At 33.7% G+C, this 14581-nt stretch overlaps 1 protein-coding gene across 1 annotated transcript; it reads right to left on the bottom strand.

The window, feature by feature from the left end:
• Nucleotides 1-622: 622 nt before the first annotated feature.
• LOC148282947 (uncharacterized) lies at nt 623-5580 on the bottom strand. The gene is made up of 3 exons (XM_088224267.1): nt 5540-5580; nt 2993-3546; nt 623-704 (listed from the first exon to the last, which is right to left on the bottom strand). The coding sequence occupies exons 1-3, from the start codon at nt 5540-5542 to the stop codon at nt 623-625; spliced, it is 639 nt and encodes a 212-aa protein (XP_088080393.1). The 5' UTR covers nt 5543-5580.
• Between the last annotated feature and the right edge of the window lie 9001 nt (nt 5581-14581).

The following is a 14581-nucleotide window of genomic DNA, read 5'->3' as shown; positions in this document are numbered from 1 at the left end:
CACGGTCAGATCGCGGTACCGCGCGGAACTACTAACCGCGCGGTACATAGTTCTACATTATCTCTGCGCGGTACAAGATCATACTAAACAGTGTTCATCGCCTACATAACCGCGTTCTAAGTTCTACAAACTTGTATCGACCTGTTCAATTGATCCGTGCGGTTCGAGATGGACGTACATATAGATCAAAGAAAAATGAGAAGCGAATACGATATTGTGTCTATCGACTGCCGCGCGTGCATATCCTGTCATGTGAATGCTACCCTCGCGCGTCAACGCGCGGCGCCGCGCGGTCATCTGAACTTAGGTTAATGTCGTTTTATAATATTTAAAGCTTCACCAACTTTATTAGATTTAATTACGTTTTCAATAAATGTTTCAGTATCTTTTTTTTCGTTTCGTCAATAAGCTGATTTGTTTAGATATTTAAAAAAATTACAGTAAAATTAAAGGCACATTGATTTCTAAAACAATTTTTTGCACAAGGTTTTAAAATCTGGTTTTGATGAATAATTTTTAAATACAAACGGTAATATAAAAATCTTAGGCAGAAATGTTATTATATTTTAGGACAAGATTTAAAAAAAAAAAAGAAGAAATTCAGATATTTTATTGGAATTAACTACTTTACCACTCTTTGTCGCTGTTGCGTTTTGACCTGTTCAGTGAGGGCCCGTAAATATTCAGCATCTCTAGTCCGTCGCCTAAAAAAAACATTTTTTTGAATCATAATAAGTGTCAACCAAGCTGATCTTAAATTATTGTGAATTTATGTTTTTCCAACTGAATGGTACCAAAACAATAAGAAAAACGCAGTAACCATGTAAAAATACACACAATGTATCTAAACAATAATCAGTTGCCAGTTTTAAATTTCCAATACTTTCATACTTTAAATAATATATTTAAGCCAAAACTGCCAATAAAAATCCATGAATTTGTTTGAATGTTAGTCTTCATAATAATCTTGTTTAACGGAGACAGGTTCCTTAGTATACTAAGGAATATTCTTACTATTTAGACATTTGTTGGGATAGTCCAGTCTCATATAAATATTCTACGAGAATAGAACACTAGAGTACAATATACCAAAAATGTATAATATGCTCCTATTAAATATTAAAAATCAAAAAAACTTATCTGGCTCAAGAGAAAGACGTCTGCTGAGAATTTGGCTTTTAGAACGTGTTTTTTTATATTGAAGTTTTATTGTGTTTTTCTTTTTTATTTGGACAATTTTTTATATTTGATGTACATATTTTTATTTTTTTCCATATTAATAAGAGTTTTTATATGTTTATAAAATTTAAGATATAAGATTATGTATATATATTAAAACTCAACTATAAGCACTTGCTGACGAACTGCATTTTATGCAGTTCAGTAGCACTTGATAATTTATATGTTAATTTTTGTATGCTTTTGATAAATAAATAAATAAAATAAAAATTTAAAATAATAATCGATTGGGGAACTCAGAATCAACAAAATTTTAGTATTTCCGAATGTTATGTTTTGTCATATACAAGGGCATTAAAAACTATTTTTGTGCGGTACTGTATAGGAGTGCGTTCTCTTAAGCGAATTGCCACAGTCAAAGACCGGGGAGTTATGTTTGATGTCAAACTAAAATGCCATACTCACATAGGCACTGTCTCTGACAGTGTGCGCAAGATGTTGGGATTTTTTCTCTGAACAGCTAAGGTGTTCTTGAATACTCGTATTCTTAGGCTTCTTTATAACTCATTGGTGCGAAGCAGACTTGAATGTGGATCTCTGATCTGGGCGCTCCACGAATTGAAGTACTCTGTAATGCTAGAGATGATTCAGAAGAAATTTCTGAAGTATCTTTACTTAAGGTAGTGCGGATACTATCCATGGTTGTACCCGTCTCATTTCATACTGGGAATGCTTGGCTACAAGAGTTTGGAGAAAAGAAGAAGTGCATACTTGCTCATGTATTTTTTCAGATTAATCCGTGGAATTACGATTAACATAGGTGTAATGGAGAGTATTGTTGTTTATGTTCCTAATGACTACCTTAGACAGAGGCAGCTTCAGTTGTTTTATCTTCCTGCTTGCAGAACCAACCTGCTGATGGTAATGCCAGTAGGAAGAGCAATGTCTTTACTCAACCGTATCTCTTCGGATATCGACCTCTTTTAAATTAGTGAAAAAATTTCAGAGAGGATAGAATCCCTGTTATTAAATTGTTGGGTATTTTTATTTTACCATTTTTGTATATTTAAATTTAAGCATAATTTTTTTGTGTTATGTATGCTTGAAACATTTTTGTAATTCAATTCAATTCATTTATTTTTAAATGAAACATTTACATTACAAACATATATTCAATACGTACATATTATAAAAAAGAAAAAAATACATGAATGAGACTCATGTCAATGTAGTAGGAGAATCCTGCTCCGGAAAACCCCTTCAGATACATGGAATGGAACAATATCCAGAGCGATGTTGTTTAGCATAGCGGAAGCCCTTCCAACAGGCATAACCTGGGCAGGTTGGTCCTGAATATCGGAATATGAAACAATCTATGCTGACGCTGTCTTAGGTAATTATCAGGAACATACAAACCAATGCTCATCATAATTTCAGAATTATCGATCATACTGCGCAACAATCGATAAAAATGTGTAGTCAAATACACATTCCTTCTAGTCTCTAAACTGTTTTAGCCAAGCATACCCTGGAGAGACTCGGTCGGGTAGAGCCACGGATAATACCCGCACTCTCTCATGTAGAGATATCTTAGAAACTTCTTTTGGGTTTTCTCTTTCATAAGAGAGTACTTCAATTCATGTGGCCCCCAAATCATCGAGCCACTCTTGAGTCTATTTCTCACCAAGGAGTTATAAAGAGTTCTCAGTGCACGAGTATTTTTGAAAACCCTGGCAGTACTCAGAACAAATTTTAATTTACATAAACGAATAAAATAAAGAAATTTAATAGAAATATAACGTAGAGAGTTTACCTCGGTTGTGTGGATGAAGGAGGCAATCTCCCTCGTCCTCTCAACAAGGGGACCAGCTCGACTCCCCCTGTTAGCTCCATCAACTGCCTCGTAGGGGTGCCACCAGCTCTTCCTCCCCTCGGAGACGCTACATAACTCCTCGGAAATACATCGCAACTCACTCCTCTCCTCCGCCTACTAGTATCTTTCTTCAGCAAGCATGTTTCAGAACATTTAAACTTGCATGTGCATTTGGCTGAAGACGTCTGGTAATTTTGATCTTTGTTAAATTTTCGAGTTCCGTTTGCATTTTTTAACGCGGCTTCATTTTTGTGGCTGGAATAATCAAATTTAGGCAAACTATCGTCAATATAATAGTTGGATTTTGATAATTTCATGCTGGGGACTTTTCTAGAATATATGTTTTCTTTGTCAATATTTGAGAATCTGCGTGTATTTTGAAACACTGTGTCTGTGTATTCCCTAATGTCTCTCTTAGGATGTTGGTGCTGGAGATGATCGGGGATTTTGTGGTTTAATGGTGGAAATTCGGAGGATTTTCCAGCCGTCCATCCCTGAAAATAAAAACGTTTTAATTATTGGAAAAAGTTTTGTTCAATACTTAGTCTTTATTGAGATCCCAGATACCTAAGTTGAGTCTAAATTTGAAATGGCGTAATCTGCCGATCTAAAAGTAATTATATTTTAGTTACATAAAACTTGTAAGCATATTTTAAAACAGAAACACCTTTGACAAATTTTGTTTTTATCTATTTTATGTTTTTTATTATTGCGCGATTAAAAAAAAACATTCGTTTTAAAATGGCAAAATCGTATGATTTTCTAATTTTGCGTTCGTTTTACCCGACTACAGCCTTAATGTGGCACCTGAGCTTTGACGGCTTTTACAAATTTCAGCGATATTAGGTTTTATACTTAAAACTGTTCTTAAAAGTGACAACTTCTGACGATTTTCGTCTTCTCCAAGCGGATATATCAAATATATCTGAATGGGGAAGGCGAAACAAACTTGGGTTTAATGTTTCCAAGTGTTCGGTCACGTTCTTCACTAGGGCCCAAAAAACTCTTTTTTTTCGCTACAAAATTAATGTCCAGAATCTGATACGAACATCGAATGTTAAGGATCTGGGCGTTAGATTTGTGAGCACTCTGACATTTCATGAACACATAGAGACAATCAGTGGTAATGCATTGAAGATGTTAGGATTTGTTCTGCGTACTGCCAGGGTTTTCGAAAATACCCGCGTACTGAGAACTCTTTACAACTCCTTGGTGCGAAGTAGACGCGAGAGTGGCTCGATGATTTGGGGGCCACATGAACTGAAGTACTCTCTTATGATAGAGAAAATCCAAAAGAAGTCTCTGAGATATCTCTACATGAGAGAGTGCGGGTATTATCTCTGGCTCTACCCGACCGAGTTTCTCCAGGGTATGCTTGGCTACAACAGTTTAGAGACTAGAAGGAATGTGTATTTGATTACACATTTTTATCGATTGTTGCGCTGTATAATCGATAATTCTGAAATTATGATGAGCATTGGTTTGTGTGTTCCTGATACAGCGTCAGCATAGATTGTTTCATATTCCGATATTCAGGACCAACCTGCCAACCTAGGTTATGCCTGTTGGAAGGGCTACCGCTATGCTGAACAACATCGCTCTGGATATTAATCTGTTCCATGTATCCGAAGGGGTTTTCCGGAGCAGGATTCTTCTACTACTTTGACATGAGTCTCTTTCGTGTATTTTTTTTTCTTTTTTATAATATGTACGTATTGAATATATTTTTGTAATGTTTATGTTATATTTAAAATAAATGAATTGAATTTAATTGAATTGAATTATATTTAATATAGCTACTCTCATTTCTTCATCCAAATTCCTAAGTTTTTTGCGGTTCTTCGTTTTTATCTTGGTTAATGTCGAAAAACCTAACTCACACAAATATTAGGTTGAATACTGTTATATTTTAAAAAAAATTAAAGATGCACTTATGAAAAAATTAAACAGCATCAAAATAAGTATACAAAAGATTATTCGGTCACAGGATCTGTCTATTAGCTATATAAACGCAAGCAAGTGGAATCCCCAGCGTGGAAGAGCTAGTAACTAGTAACCGAGCAACGATTCTCGATAGAGTACTTGACCACTGGTGCTGTTGTGAGGTGAGCCCTCACAACTTCACTCTGCAAGGGTGCTGCCATTTAGCCATTATATCTGCAACTCAAATCGCACAGTAAATGAGTCAACATTAAATTTTGTATTTATAAAGTATCAAATTTCGCGGAATACCGGTTAAGAAATAGTGGATTGATATTACCATATTAAAGCAGAGATTTGCCCTGAATTCCATATTCTTTTCTCTTAAATAATCTCCATCTCTTTTGTAATATGCTAAGCTTTTTTGCCTATTGTTCTATCTTATTAATAAAATTCATATTATTTAAATAATTTTAAATGTACTAATATAAATCCAATGAATTGTTTCATGAGTAAACGATAAAATTAGGAAACAGACGAATTGTGGAAAGCGACTAAAAAACACACCATAGAATGGAAAAAATTCTTTCCTATATCCCTGGGATGTCGCCAAGGATTTCCACCGGGTCCCATCTCTCCCCAGGGTCCGTGAGATAATAACTAGAATAAAATTGGTTGAACCTTTAATAATGTTATGTAATATTGACCATGGTTGATCATGGTGTACTTATGAAGAATAAGCCTATTCTTGTTAGCTATGTTTTAGACTTGTATGATATTGAGAAATCGGGGTGATAAAACAGGATTAAATGGTACGCAGTCTTGTAACATGACATTATTTGGAAAGATTTTTTGTAAATTAATTTACCAAGAAAAAAAGACAACGTCCAACTGAGCGTACAGTTAATTAACCATAATCAAGTATTGAATATTATGCACTAAATATAATTAAATATTTTTTTATAACCACTTACCGACTTTTCTATGTCTACAGGTTTCAAGACGTACCCGTCTCTTCTTCAGAACACTAATAAAACCAACATGCAAAACCCACTATATACCTTCACCATAGTTGTTGCACAAAACTATAAAACTAACATGCCATGCTTTTTAGTAAGCAACCCTTACAAGCACTGTTTAGGTTATCAAAATATTTTATACTATAGGAGAAGTGGTTGTAAAAAGAGGGAGGGGAAGAAGGGAGGGGTTTGAGTTTTTAATTTAAGGATGGAGTTATGGGGTGCATCTGAGGATTTTTCAAATGTAACAAATTAAGATTCTTTAAATTTCGGTATGAGGTTGTTTGTAAGACAGAATTGATAAAAGTAAATATTTAGTAAATATTTGATTTTATACTTAAGTGTTCGTTTTTTATAGTGTTTTGCTTCGTCTCGAAAACGGTAGACATAAAAAAGTCGGTGAGTGGTTATATACAAATATTTGATAACATTTAGTAAAATGTTTGACCATTTTATTTATTATATTTATGACACTTCGTTTTTTTACATTTTGTTTAAAGAAACATCACATTGTGTGTTAAAACACATCTATGTTTTAAACTTAAAGAACCAAAAAAGAAAGGATTTTAGATTATACCAATTCCAGAAATGTAATATGTATAAGCAATAAGATTAATTCAGCATTAAAATATCAGTTAGTTCACTTCACCTCAATAGGTTAATATTATACAAGGAACGAAAAAAATGAAGTAACTCCCATCTGAAAAATCACTTTAAATTTGTGTTTCATAATGAAAAAGTATTACTTACCAACTTTCGGTCAACTTCTAAGTTTTTTTTCGCTTCCTCTTCTTTTATTAATCGTTTGTAATTTATAATATCATCTAAAAACAAATTTTGATTGTTATTGAGCTCAGCACATTTTTGAACAAAACAACAATTTAAAAATCATTTAGAAATTCAATTCATAATTAAAAATAAATAAAAACATCAAAATAATTCAAATTTCTTTAAGTCCACTCCTGTCTAGTTTTAAAGATCGTATCCATCTCACATTATGTTTCCCATCCTTACAAAGCAAAAATACTTGAATAATTAGCTCCATACGCAGCATAATATTTAAGCATTGATAAAATAAAATAGTATTTAAACATAGATAAAATAATAAGTATAACTTGTTAAAGAGGCTTGTATACCTTTTAAACCGGTCGGTAGAAAATATAAAAAATCAGTGGTTAAAAACAAAGTTGTTTTATTTATTCTATCAGTTATAAACGTTTATATTTTAAGTTTAATTTGATAATATTTACCGAGGCATTTTCTATACTGGACTTGATCTTGGACCGGAGTCCTCCAGCGCAAGAGGTTTTCAACTGTGGCCCGCGCCCCCGGGTGGTAGCACAACTGCGGGTCGCGGCCCCTGATGCGCCCCCCGCTCCGCCCCCTCACCCTGCGCCGCTCTATGGTGCTTTTCTCAGGAAACTGATACCTTTGAAACTATAAAAACAACACTTCATTAAAACGTCACAATCCAAGAATTTTTATTCTTATTAAACAAATTGGATATTTGAACCAGAAGAGACACATAACCAACACTCCGTGCCTGAGCTAAAATCGTTCTTCGTAATACAGTTCTGTGTGTGAAATAGAACCAGAACCCTGGACGAGTGGCAATTCTCGGGTGTAAATTTTGAAAAAGGTAATCGAGTGGAGACTAGTCCGCCTGTGTTCTGACTATTGTTAGTGCGTTCGCCTACTATGCCTGAGATCCTATGTTCGATTCCCAGAAAGCTGATTTGTTGCGGATTAAAGTTACATTGTAATAACAGGGGTTTACAGATCAAAGGTCCGAGGTTTGAACCTCTTTCTAGCACAATTTGTTTTCCATTTTATAAAGTAGATACATATTTACGTCTAAAAGAAAATGCCGTCAAAACCGAAATGTTTGGGTAATCATATAGATGCAAATATGTATAAAAAAAAAAAATAATAATTTCATTTATAAAATACGCTGGTTCTCATGAGGAAGTTCAGCCCCACTGGAAATTGGGTACAAAAATATATTCTTACGCGCGGTAAAAAATAGTACATTTAATTATACCGCGAAGTTTCATGAAAATGTTTGAAAAAAAAAAGAAATACTTTGCATCACGTCATTAATTCTTCCGAATTAATCAGTGTTAAGAGAGTTGCGAAAGATTTTCGGTTCACGGTAAGTCAACTGACGAATCGGCAGAACTCATCGAGAAGATGGGGAAGAAAACTTGAGACGTCACACGGGCTGCGTCAGTGTAGCCAACAACAAAACAAACAGTGATATAGAAGGCGCAGAGACTAATGGAAGCAAATGAAGAAGTTCAGCCCTACGGGATATTAGATACATTAAATATTCTTACTAGCGGTAAAAATTAGAGCATAAAATTGTTTGGCTAAGTTTCTTGAAAATGTTTTTTTTATTTAATTAAAAAGTACACATGAATACAAATTGGGATTCATATACAAGCAGTACATCTAATAAATACAAAAACCTCACCAAACCACTTTTTGTGGCTTGTTGGTGAAGTTTACCTACATAAATATTAATCCTACTTTAAATAAAAATCTTTACATAAACAATTACAGTCAAAATAAGGAGCAGTAGTTTGACTGTATCAGCTCAATCAAAAATAAGTCAAACAAATACTTTTATCATGAAAAGATACAATTTACATATAAATCAAATTCGAACACATTATTTATAGACAATTAATATAAAAACTCTTTATTAAGAAGCCAATTCCTAATTTTACTATTGTTACATTTATTATTTAATCTAAGGTATGAAAACAATTATAAAAATGATTTTAATAAAAACGGACTTCTTCGCATGACGTCACTAGTTCTTCTGATTTAACCAATTACAAGAGAGTTGAGATAGATTTCCGGCTTACGGTAAGTCAACTGACCAACTAGCAGAACTCATCGAGAAGAAGGGGAAGAGAACTTGAGGCGTCACACGCGAAGCAATTAAAAAAAAAATATTTTTTTTTAAATCACAGATAATAAAATACATATAAAAAAAATGGCTTAGTTTAATAGTCAATTAAAAAATACCAAAAACCACTTAACTTCCTAATATTTTACATTCCTTAGACTGGCGCCCAAAGCTAAAGCTTACGACTGATTATCTTGTCTTCGGGAAATCAAAAAATGATCCAGAAACGCTGAGATCCAGTGCCATGTGCACTATTACGTGCGGATAAAAGAACGATGAATTTGTCTTTAATTTAAAATTTATGATGGATTTTTTTTTACTGGCAGAAATCGAACCCGCGATGCCAGTTTCTCAACTGGCCGTCAATCCAACTGCGCCACGGTACCTGTCTTATACCAGAAAATGCAATTATGAAGAAACATAAAGGAGTTCTTCGTTGGTTTGGACATATAGAGCGAACAGATGCAGAAAATACAGATAAAAATATTTACGATGTGTATGTTGATGGATGCAGAAAACGAGGAAAACAGAGAAAGGCATAGCATGACCAAGTACGACAAATGCCTTACCTTTCACTTACTGTGTCAAAAACATCCGTGAGTTACGGTGTAGTGTGGTCATTACACATCAATAAATAAGAGTTTTTAAATCGAAAAAATGAAGTATTCATATTCAATTGCTTTAATTGTTTATAGTTGTTTGTGTCAACAATTATAATTGTTTAAATCCAATTGCTCTAAAAAAAACTTTAAAATCATGAAAAAATCATCAGCTCATGCTCGCAACCCCGAACGGAAGAACCACCCCTGACGAAATTCGGGGAACTACTCAATTGGCGCCTGGCAGAAGTACTGGCAACTTTGCTGCTTGCGCGTGTGACGCATAAAATTGTCTCTCTTGCTCCCAAATACATATGTAGTATCAAGAGTGAGACGTTTAGAGTGTGTGAGACAATTGTATATTCGGTTCTCTTTTATGTCATATGCCGCGACATGCGACACATAGATGGGTAAACTTTTTTTTGCATTGGTAATTTATCTGCGATTTCTGATTAAATGCTTTTTCCTGTTCCTAATGAGTAAACATTATTTGATTCAAAGATATTATAACCGGTACATAAATGTATAACGGAAGAATACCGAAAGTCTTAACCCAGAATTTATCATATTTATCGAGATATTCATGTTATTAGATGTAATGTGTACTAGGTACACTCACCGGGAGGGAGAGTTAAAAATGGACATATATAAAGTCTGAATAATCAGCGCACGTGCATGAGAAGATGTCTGTTCTGGTTATATTTCACACATAGAATTGTATTCTTTATCCGTCTGGACACAGAAGTATACAAAGACGCAGTGATATGTCACACTATGGCACGCTATCCTCTTTGCCTACCCCGACGGGTAATCGTCGTAATGGTTTGCTTGTTTAATTGCATTAATTTATTACATGACCTTATATATAATTTTATTATGTGGTCTATGAAAAATATTCCGTGATCACAAAACCTTTTTTCTGCCTCGTTTCTCACACCGCAATCGGACTTTAGTGGTACTCTGTTGGCGATATTTATTTTACCGTGGTTCTTTGAGAGTTAATTTTTATAGCCATTTGTAAAGAATAATTAATATTTGACTATCCATTAGCGAAAGTAAATACTCGTTCAATGATCTCGCATCGCAGTTTTAAGAAAGAAATCGAAAACCATTAATTAAATTGGACGTTCATTCATCATATTTGAGATTTACTGCAAATTTGTTTTACTATTTACTGAAAGCGGTATAAGATTAACTTGCTTATTTATTACACTACTACAAATTTAATTTGCTACACCAACTTAAATCAAATAGACAAAAACGTGTTTTTAGTGGGTTCACTTATATTATATCTAAATAACTTTTTGAAATACACAAGATTTAAAAAAAATTATATCCATTGTATTATCATGGATAATGAAAGGCTTAAAACAGCTTCGACGTCTAGGGAAACGAAGCTCATGATTGACAGAGCCAATATGCTAAAACCATCAAAAACTCCAAAATTCAACCAAGAGCAAGATTTTGTTTGGACTCATCTATCTCTGCGGGCGGTGCCAGTACATCAGAAATTAAAAGACGCATCCTAGTCGCAAAAAAGGCAATGACTCGACTGACCGAAATTTGGCGAAATCGGGAAATCTCGAAGGAAACTTAAATGTTTATTGTGCGTACGCTTGTTTCCAATATTCTCATATGGCGCAGAAACATGGACAGTTAAAACACGTGAGCTGGAGAGAAAAGATGCCTTTAAGGATGCTGAGAATACTATGGACAGCCAGAAGAACAAATGTCTCCAAACTGGAGGAACTTGACGTAAAAGTTCGCCTATCAGCCATATGCTGCCAACGTATTATGCAGTTCTTTGAATCACGGGCAGTGTGCCGGGACGAAGAAGCAGAGGCAGAGCTGCGGCTCGATGGATCGACCACGTGAAAACAACGTCGCGGGTGACCCTATATGGAGCCGTGGAGAGGGCGCAGAGCCGCGAAGGGTGGAAACGTACTGTCAATGGCTGGGGAGAGCAACGATCGCGACCCTTAGAACTGAGGAACGATAGAGAAGAAAAGTCTGCGGATATCGGGGTGCTGCTTAACGCTTAGTTATCATTTAATTTCATTACGCAATTATTCCCTTAAAATGCTTAAATTTTTTAATAGAAATCGATTTAATAAAAAATAATATTCAGGTTTTGAAAACATTGTATAATTCCTTGGTAAGAAGTCGCTTGAAATTTAATTCCATCATTTGGTCACCAAATGCGCCAAAGGGATGGAGGAAAAATATTCAACAATGTTTGAGTATGTCCAAATGCTTGCAGACTGGCTGGATTACCTCCCTTGGTAGTTATTCATATTTAAATTTATTTTAACAGAGAGGGAAAACATTTTTGAAAAGGGAATATGAAAGTCTAGGCATTTACAGGGCTTATGACCTGTCATTGGCTGGTTTAAGTGGCCACTTTACACACTGTGTAACATTTACCATTCTGCCCGTGTTTCAACATCCACATTTCCTCAACTCTTGCATCTGTTGACTTTTGTGAAATAAAGGAGCTGGAACCTTTATTATGCGGGTGAGAGACCCGGCTGAACCAAATCACCTACTAGGCAACGCCTGAAAACAATTTTCAAATTTTTATACTTCTTCTTTTACCAGGTAGGTAATTCAATGATGTTTGGGTATGTTCAAATGCTTGCAGACTGGCTGTCCCTAGGGAGTTATTCATATTTAAATTTATTTCTTTATTTTTAATTTTAGAGAGAGTAAAAATGATAAATTGAAGCCATGCATTTCTAAACGGTCTTTTCTTTCCCGAAATCAATAAGATTTAAAAACTAAAATAGTGGGACGGAGAAATCGTTGTAACCTAAAAAAAAAATTTGCTTATGTGAGCGTGGCCGAACGTTTTTAATTAAAATATTCTAGTGTGCCAGCTTGCACAAATGAAATTTATATGTTTACTCGATTCACCAACAGGCACATATACATTGACATATGGTTATTAAACATTCAAACGCACAGTACTCAAAATATTACTTACGGCTCACCTGTGCACGTACAGATTTACTATATATATTTAAATATGAATACACTTCTTAATAAAAAATTCGTTTCCTACGAATTGATTAAAAAAATATTGATAAATTATTTACATGATTTATTTATGAAACAGACGAAATAATTTTATTTTTTTAAACAATGGTCTTTATAAGATAACGCTGTCTGAGCGTGAAATTGTTTTCATTTATATGATTATACTTGTTTTTCAGGATATATTCCGTCCAGCATAAGATTATGCCTTCGAAGTCCAGTTGGATTAGGGGCGCCTCCCCCAGGCCTTCCCCAAGGGTTGTAAGTCCTCAGCAAATCAAAAGCCTGAAATAGTTACAAAAGCGAAATAACTATCACACATAAATAGAAGACACAATATAAATATGTTTTTTAAGTACTATCGCATGGTACGTGTTTTTTAAATATGATTTATTTTATCACGCCTCTCCTACATAGGTACATATATCTCGGCGGCAATGCAAAGTAATGCAAGGTAATGCAAAAAAACAAAAATTAAAAAATGTAAAAATGTATTAAAGTAATGGATAATGTCTATTTAATATAATTTATCACAAAGTTACATCGTTTGATTTGATTTCGTGGATAAGAGTTGTTGTATCACACAGAACCACAGAAAAATATCAATTTATATTATATATAACTTGCATTATATTATGTACCTTCTATGTAGGTACAAATATATGATATTTTTTTATAGCTTACCTAAATAAATAAAATCACCATTCGCCACTGCTATATACAAACACCAATATCAGCATATCTTGATAACTTTGTTTTTGTTACATTAAAGTAAGATAATCATTCTTAAGCTTCAGGTACCAGTCTAGAGACTATGAAATATTCTAGTTTGAAAACTCCCTTTTAATTTTTTTTTATTGAAATTGAATTAAATTGAAAGTAAAGAAATATAGATATTCAAACATATGTGCAACAGTGAATGTTACACAGGGGTTAAAGCGGTCACTTAAACCAGCCAATGACAGGTGATTAGCCCTAAATTACTGCCCAACTGCCTAGACTTCCATATTTCCTTCTGTAAAATTATCTCCGCCTTTGTGTAAACATATCCCAACAAAGATTTAAGCAACTTAATCTTAATAAATCCCAACGGGATGAAATTCTATTTATGTCTACAGCACTTGGACAAAGTAAAAAAAATATATAAAAGTAAAGTGATTAGTATTACGCTTCAGGTAGAAATCTGAAGATTAAGAAATATTTCAGTTTAAAACCACTTTTCAAGCAAATAATTATAATTGACCAACACTATTAGGTATTTTTGTATCTAGTGAAGCTACTAGGAAAATTTACTTGCTATTTTTACATGTAAAACACTTGTAAAGTAGGTAATAATTGCCAACTTAAGGAAATTTTGACTTTGAATAGTTGAAAGTTTGACCGTACTCATCCAATAACAATAAAAGAGTTAAGCATCAAATCTTCATCTATTTATCTCTTATACCTTTGCATTTATTGGCTTCCACTATATTAAAGTGTTAATTTTTTTTTATCAATAAAAATAAAGCTCATAAATAAAATCACAGTCATTGCCCACTTTTTTATAGTGATTGCCACATCTAAAGATAATAATTGCTCACATTAGTATTATCGTTAAAAACTATAAATTAAACTACTTTTAATTACAAAAACTTTTAAAAAAACACGCGTAAACATAAATAAGATTTACAATAACTTTTTAGCTGAAAATATTTTTTTTCATATATGTTAACATTTCAAATTTCAATAAAGGGGAATTTGTATAATGTTGATATATTTCTTCAACAGACTCTCAATTGCGTTTTTGAAAAGAAACAAAAATCGATATATAATAATTGCCCACCACAAATTTCAATGATTGTCCGGCTGGGCAATCATTGAAATCTGATTTTTTATGTGACAGTTGTTGCCCACCCAGTTAAATCTAAAGTAAGATGGGTATATCGGTTAGAAATTAACTGACTACCCCCTGGTACTATTTATCGAACAGTAAAAAAATGATTTTATTTAAAAAAAACATAATTAAGAAACATAAAACATATTTAACATCTTATGCCTAATTACA

The sequence above is a fragment of the Micrasema longulum genome, unplaced genomic scaffold (genome assembly GCF_059751315.1).
Source record: "Micrasema longulum isolate JH-2025_06_02 unplaced genomic scaffold, ASM5975131v1 h1tg000276l, whole genome shotgun sequence".
NCBI lineage: Eukaryota > Metazoa > Arthropoda > Insecta > Trichoptera > Brachycentridae > Micrasema > Micrasema longulum.
Note: the sequence above shows the minus strand (reverse complement) of the source record. Positions and strands in the feature narration are given on the sequence as shown.

Excerpts from the sequence above, each read along its gene's own strand:
- LOC148282947 (XM_088224267.1), bottom strand. Across the intron at positions 705-2,992 it reads CCTTCATCCACACAACCGAG|GCGACGGACTAGAGATGCTG; the intron begins GTAAACTCTCTA and ends TGTTTTTTTTAG.